Here is a 7,504-nt window from a genome sequence, read left to right on the forward strand (position 1 = left end):
TATTTCTACGGCAAAAATATAAGGAATATACAGGTTGGGTATGGTTGTATAGAATCAAAAATAAAATAAAAATGCAAAAATTAGAGAAAATTTATTATATTATCATGTAGTAGTATTGTGGATAGCTTATAGAGCTGTAGCGCTTACAGTGCTGTTCCTGAATAAAAAATAATGGAATGGAATTTCTATTCAGTCAGTATCTGAAATGCGATTACAAGAAACTGTAATGTGTAACTTTGTAGAATCATAAATTATTATTTAATATGTTTATGTCTAACTGTATAAAACTTTATAAATGGGCAAAAGGAGAAAATTGTCAAACAAAGACAACAAGGAGTCCCCAAACCTAGTGTACACTGTACATGGTGTGAAAATTTGGACACAACAGTGCAGTCTGCACAAAAAACAGTGCAGTTATTTTATTATTATTATATATTGTTTTATTATTTGTGGTCCCCAGGAGGCTGACCTTGCTGTAGCTCCTCTCACCCTGACAGCAGCCAGAGAAAAGGCAGTGGGAATGACTAAACCATACATGCAGACGGGCATCAGCATCCTCATGCGGCGGGATATCATCTCAGAGGACTCCGGCTTGTTCGATTTCCTCAGCCCGTTCTCTGGAGAGACCTGGTTCGGCATCCTCATCGCTTACATCCTGACTGCAGTCTGCATCTACATCGTAGCACGGTGAGGACACATGTCTGTTTAAAAATGAATCTTATCCAACCATTTTAACAGAAGTGTGGTGGGGGGGGGGTGATTTTAGGTAGCTGGTTGAACATGCTTTTGGATTTTTTCTCTTATTCTCATAGCAACCTCTTTTGCATGGTTAGCCATTGTTCTCAGAACACCTCAGGAAAGCTTTAAGTTCTGTTTATCTAAATAAGCAGTTATGGTGGTTATGACACACCACCGTGTTCTCCCTCCACTTCTGTGGAAAGCAGCAACTACAAATGCCATGATCCCCTGTCTCATGACTCATGTCTCACCGTCACACAACCCTCCTCAGCCAATCATGAACAGTTGATAGCAGAAGTATAATCTCACACAGAGATCTCATAATAGAAAATTGTAGAACAATTTAACCTTTAACTCAAGTGAATAATAAAAAACTAAGAAATATTTTTTTTTTAATAAAATCACCTGTTCCACAATTATTAGCACCCTTAACAATTCCTAGAAAAGAAATGTAAGTGAAACATTTCTGTCAGTTCTACTGCAGTTTATAAAGTTGATCAGAGTATCTAGGAACCGTTAATTAGTAATTCATCACTTCCTGTTTCCCTGGGGTATATGACCTGACAGATGGGCTTATTTTTCATATCCACTCTATGTCATGCTGGCTAGGCGAGACAAGGGAACACTCGCAGGGACAGAGCAATGCAGGGGAATAGTCTTTAATGACCAAACAAAACAACCAAAACAAGGCAGCAAAGTACAGGGTCCAATAAACAGAAACAGAAAACAAACAGGTGACAACTGAAATGGGGCTTAACCTGGAAAACCACCTGAGGCTGGAAAGTAGCCCGGGAGCAAAGCGAGAGGGGACAAATCAAACGGGGGGAGGAAGGCTAGAACGCAAAGGAACCAATGAAACTAACAAACAAAAGCCTCACCCCAAAACCACGCTCGTCAGGCGCTGATGAACTTACTCGACTAGGGTGCAAGGGAACCGGACGCCAAATCTCCCTGGCGACCAACCGGTGAACCACACAGTGAACTCCTGAACGTGAAACCGCTCCGATAGAGCATATACTACTTGAACTCGTAGACCAGTCCCCAGAACATGAAGCCAACCTTACAGCTTGGCATCGCAAGAGTAATTCTCGGCCCAGAGGCATCTGCGTTTGCTCCCTTTGTACCCCAGCACTCAGGTGAAACAAATCAGACATAAACAGAAAACATGGCGCCTTACTTCGACCGCTGTCAACATAAAAGTCCCTAGTGAGAAAACCAACGGGAGGAACAGAAAGTACATGAACACTGAAATCAACCCAACATTGACTGAAAAGTCCCAAGGAGCCTGTGGACCGCGGCCCGAAGCCGCCCCTGGGGGGGGGGCGCGGCGCGGCGCCGCAGGGCTGACACTCTTCAACATCGAAAAGATCAGAGAACACACCATTCAAGTAAGGCAAATGTGTGTTTACCTTCATAAGTCAGGCAGCGGCTACAAGAAAATGGCCACTCGCCTACACCTGCCCATATCTGCAGTCAGAGGAATTATCCAGAAGTTTAAAACAACTGGAACAGTAGCAAACAAGACTGTACCTGTTTCTCTTCCAAAGGTCCCGGAAACCTTGTTAGATTGCATGGCATCATGAACTCTTTGAAATACCAGGACATTTTAAGTCAAAATCTGCTGGCCTTAGATGGTCGTCACTGGGTATTTCAACAAAATAATGACCCTAAACATGTGGCCAAATCTACACATAAATGGTTCTCCAGACACATAATCAAGCTCCTCCTATGGCCAGCTCAGTCTTCTGTCCTCAACCTGATTAAAAACCTGTGGGGTGAACTGAAAAGGAGTTTGTAAGAGAGGACCCAGGGTGATTTAGAGAAATTGTCTATCTTGGCAAAAGGGGGATGTTCAAAGTATTAACTTTGAATAATCAAGGGTGCCAATAATTGTGGCACACATGATTTAATGTAAAATAATTATTTTTCCCACTGAATAAATGTGCATGTGCAGTTGCATATGGAGCAGGCAGTCTCTGTGGCCTTAGTGTATTGATCTCTGCTGTCTATCCTTTTTTGATTGCTGCTTTAGCCCATGTTGGATTGGGTTGCCTGGTTTTGTCTTTGTTTTTTTGCTTTTGCTTTCAGCTGTCTTACTACATCTTGTTACCGTAGTCCTTTTTTTAATCAGTTAGTTATTTTTTTTAAATGTGTCATCATCTACTCTATTTCAAACTAAAGTGACCATTTATTTGTAATGTTTTGTTTATGTATTCAGAGTGAGCCCTTGTGAGTGGAGCCAGCCTGAGAGTGAACAGAACCACTTTACACTCCTGCACAGCCTGTGGTATATCGCTGGAGCACTCAGCCTGCAAGGTCAACAACAATTATTTACCTCATATTTGCCATGGTTTGGGCACCACTGGTCACTTAAATAGTTAAGTAAAAGGTGACCTGATTTACAAAAAGTTTGTTTCAAACAACTAGTTTATTCTTAATGTTTTTTACAACTTTAAAGTGAAAACAGCAAAGCGCACTATACAAAAGTTTGGGCATCCCAAGAGCACTCTGATCACTTTTACCAAGTCTGGAACCCTAGCTTGTTAAGCCATTATAAGGGAAGGGAATGATCAAGGTTTGTGACCAAACTTTTTGCTTCCCTTGCCCTATGTTTATTTTGAAAGTGTAAAAGTTTTTTTAAGTGATACATCAATCTTTCACTCACTGTATATATGTTTTAGTAAATAATCTGTAACTTCATCCCTGTAGGTGCGGGCCCTCACCCCAAATCTGCATCTGGCCGTGTGGTCAGCTGTACGTGGTGGCTATTTGCTGTGGTGATGTTGGCCTGCTACTTCTCCAACCTGAGCTCCAACCAAAGTTCAGAATCCTCTCATCTCATGATAAAAGGCTTTGAGGACCTGGCCAATCAGGATATAATTGAATATGGAACACTGTCTGGCTCTTCCACACTTGCTTTCTTTAAGGTCTGTATGCTCATTACTGAATCCAAGCTGGGTCACTAAGCCATAATCCATGTTGGGGATAAAGTAGCTTTACATGAGGAGGCACTAGTCAAGTCAGTTTTCTTTGTATAGTGCTTTTTACAACCTGATGGTTGCTTTCACTGTTTTTGTTTAACATTTGCTAAACTGTTACAAAAAATAGTAGAAACATTTAAACTTTACATTGTGATGGCTTTGCCCCACCCTTTGAATACTTGTCCCGGTTTTCTTTGTCTAGAGGAATATTTGTGATGAAATGGTGTGTTGTGGTTAAAAGTTTGGTACTGGCAGTAGCATGGTGTTAGTAGAAAAGTGTTATCACTAATAGTTCTGTTTTAGTGCACCTGACACTACTAGGATAATGATGTGCTCACAGATTTTTGTAGCCATAAATGCACCACTTGCCATTTTTCAACGTACAGCAGACATCAATATTATAATCTGTCTGATAAGAAAAAATCAGCAATCGCTTGGAGTTTTTGCTGATCAGCTTTCATGGTTAAAGGAGTTTTCCATGTGTTCTGTCAACAAACACACCTACCAAACTTAAACGCAAACCCAAACCTTTTCTCACACATTACATTTACATTTATGGCATTTTAGCAGACGCTCTTATCCAGAGCGACTTACAAGGTTACTCGTATTACAGAGGTGGGCCAATGTAGTGTTAGGAGTCTTGCCCAAGGACTCTTATTGGTGCAGCACAGCATAGTCACCCTGACCGGGAATCAAACCCTGGTCTCCCACATGGTGTTGTTCTAACTCAATGGCAGGTGGTGGTGTTATCTGTTGCGCCACACCAAACGCATCAACTATCTTGTGAACACAGTTTAACAACCTGCTCTTGGACACTGTTATGCTTCTTGTTCTTGTTATTGAGCCTGTGAAATTACCCAGATTTGCAAACCAGTCCGCTTATCAAATCCCACACATTACATTAAACCAGTTGTCACCAGCCCTCTTCCTGCACACTTGCCCTTCTGCAGTTCTTAGACACTTCTGTCACTTCTGAAGCCTGCAGGAAGGTTTATCTCTGAGCTGGCCGGATGACTACCTTACACTACACAACTACCACTACTAAAATTAATCCAGCTTCAGTAGTGCTTTAGTCACTTTCGTTCCAGTGATATCCCCACTTTATTTGGTTTTGTATTCTCTTGTTTTTGTGTTGGGTTGACAGAATTCAAACAATCCTTCCTACCGCCGCATCTATGAGCACATGGAAAGAAGGAAGAGTTTTGTGTCCTCAATGGATGAGGGTGTCCAAAAGGCACGGGAAGGAAACTTTGCCTTTATCGGGGAGTCTGTGTCTTTGGACCTCGCTGTAGCTCGTTACTGTGAGCTGATTCGAGCCCATGAGGTGATTGGCATGAGAGGCTACAGCATTGTGACCCCACTGAGTGAGTCAACAGTACCTTCTTTGGAGCTTCTTTGGAGACCAATGTTTGTGTATTTTGTTTTATTTCTACAATTTACTTTTATCCATTTTAACAGTATCTCATACAATGTCAGAAACCACAGAGGTATGCATTTAAAAAAACATGTAATGTGTAACTATTGAAATTAGTTGAATATGAATGTTGTGCATGCCTGCAGACTCCCCCATGCTGAAGAACCTGAGTGTGGCCATCCTGCAGCTGAGTGAGGCTGGTGAGCTGGCCTATCTGCGCAGTAAATGGTGGGCCAGCAGCTGCATGGCTCATAGTGCAAAAGGTTCATCACTTAGGGCCCATGGCATGAAGGGAATCTTCCTGGTGCTGGCTGTGGGCCTGGGGCTCGGAGTGCTGCTGGCTCTGCTAGAGCTCACCTCCAAATCCCGGAGCAGTGCTCAGGAGCAAAAGGCAAGCGCATGCAGGATTTATTATGAAAGGATTTTCAGTCACTAAAGCTCATTGTTAATTAGTGAAAACTAGTCATGGTGGTGTGTTTTTTTGATATTATTTATATAATATAATATATATATAAGTTTGTATATATATATATATATTGTATAATATATATAAGAAGTTGCATTGCTCATTTGAGAGGATTCATCAGTTGAGAAGTGCAGTTGCCACTGTTTTTATTGCCCCCTTTAACTTGAGTCTACTTTCAAAGATATCAAAGAGGTTGGAACCCTAAATCTTATCGGCACCACTACAACTACACAACAGGATCAGTGGGCTACACATGAGTTACATGCTCATATTCCTCCTGTACTGATGCACTCAGATGTTAATTAGTGTAGCCTTTTGTATAACCCACATACTGCAAGAAGCACGCCAGGAGCCACACACAAACCACAATTATAAACTTCGGGTACATTGTGTGGTACTTGCCACCAGGTGCATGCAAATAAAAATATGTAAACATTCTCACAGCGATTTCACAAATGTTCAGTTGTACATTGTCCTCAGAAATGTTGTTTCCCCCATGCTGTATTGATTCTGGTATTAAACAGAATCATATCAAACACAAGCAAGGAGCAAACTTTATCTGTAATTTTATATCAGCCTTTCACATTGAGAGTTTGTACATATTTCTCATTGCAGATCTGCTTTAATTTGGAGATAGTATACTGATAGTGTTTCAAACATGAACTGTTTGTTTTGCTTCATTTTATGTATTTTTAAATATGGATTTGTTTGTTTTTTTTTACTTTGCTGCTCTCCCGTGAATGTTCCTTTCTGACTAAATGATTTGTAATGATTTTCATATTTCAATGAGTATCTTTCTTTTTTTTCTTGCCTCTTTATTTTGGCTTAGTGTACTTGGTAAAGTCTTTGATATGAGTATGGTTTACATCTAGCCTCAAATGTTTAAAAATCACATTTCACAACACCATTTTTCCATCATGATGCTGATTCCCTGTCCTTTGTGTCCCTTACAGAAATCTTGCTGCTCCGTTCTGACCCAGGAGCTAAATCAGCGTTTGAGAGCGAACAACAAGAGAGACCAAGAAACCTCTGAAAAAAGCAAGGCTTGAAGGGTATTGTGTCTTTAGTGTGCTAACTCCTATCTAGTTATGTAGCATCTCTCCCATGGAAAACACATGAACACTATCACGTACAGTTGTTCAAGCCAGTAGGTACAGTATAGAATGGAAACTGTATACCAGGTAAAAGCTTAACTTTCTGGCATAGAATTATATTAACAGTATATACCTCAAACTGTATAGTTTTAACCACTGTTTATACCCTTTGTAAGCAAACTACATTGTGTGAAGAGCTTTTCTGCTAATTAGAATCGTTGAGACCTGGATGAACATTCAAGAGCTACTAAAATGAAGTAAAACACATGCTCTAATCTTGTGTGCCTATCCTTATTACCTAATTTTTGTAATGACAAATATAATGCACTTCAGCAGTAAAATTGTATATTCAAATAATTTTATACAAGTCTGGACCTTTATCAAAAGTGACTATATACAATGTATAAATTACTCATAAATTAATGTGTTCATTTGTGAATTTTCAACTTAAGTTCGAAACTAAAACATTTTAAACTCCTCATTTAAAAACATTTGCACATTTGCATCACACAAGATCATGTAAAAATAAGGAGAAATCCTCAGTCCTTACAGTAACAATTCTGGCACGTTGTTATAAATGAATTAATAAACAGAATCTAACCAAAAAACCTGTGAATCTGTTACATGTACTTCTATTACACCACTAAAGCTTCAACTTTGTAGAACCAATCACTGAAGCAGACTGGTGACATGCGTAATTGCAAGTTGCTGTTCACTGTATTATATTAGTAGCAACAGTGGATTAGAATGGCGTACTGTATTCCAGACCATTAAAATGTAAACAAAATGTTGTTTTCCAGTTTTTATGCCT

At 40.0% G+C, this 7,504-nt stretch overlaps 1 protein-coding gene across 1 annotated transcript in view; it reads left to right on the forward strand.

Moving 5' to 3' along the window:
- LOC140543404 (probable glutamate receptor) overlaps positions 1–7,454 on the forward strand; it is an 11,979-nt gene extending 4,525 nt beyond the window's left edge. Inside the window, exons 4-9 of the mRNA XM_072666523.1 lie at positions 461–687; positions 2,957–3,054; positions 3,448–3,665; positions 4,864–5,083; positions 5,280–5,524; positions 6,553–7,454. Coding sequence (XP_072522624.1) covers positions 461–687; positions 2,957–3,054; positions 3,448–3,665; positions 4,864–5,083; positions 5,280–5,524; positions 6,553–6,648 — 1,104 coding nt within the window. The 3' untranslated portion in view covers positions 6,649–7,454. The remainder of the gene's footprint in view (positions 1–460; positions 688–2,956; positions 3,055–3,447; positions 3,666–4,863; positions 5,084–5,279; positions 5,525–6,552) is intronic.
- Positions 7,455–7,504: the final 50 nt, after the last annotated feature.

Source organism: Salminus brasiliensis, chromosome 21 (assembly GCF_030463535.1).
Source record: "Salminus brasiliensis chromosome 21, fSalBra1.hap2, whole genome shotgun sequence".
Classification (NCBI taxonomy): Eukaryota; Metazoa; Chordata; class Actinopteri; order Characiformes; family Bryconidae; genus Salminus; species Salminus brasiliensis.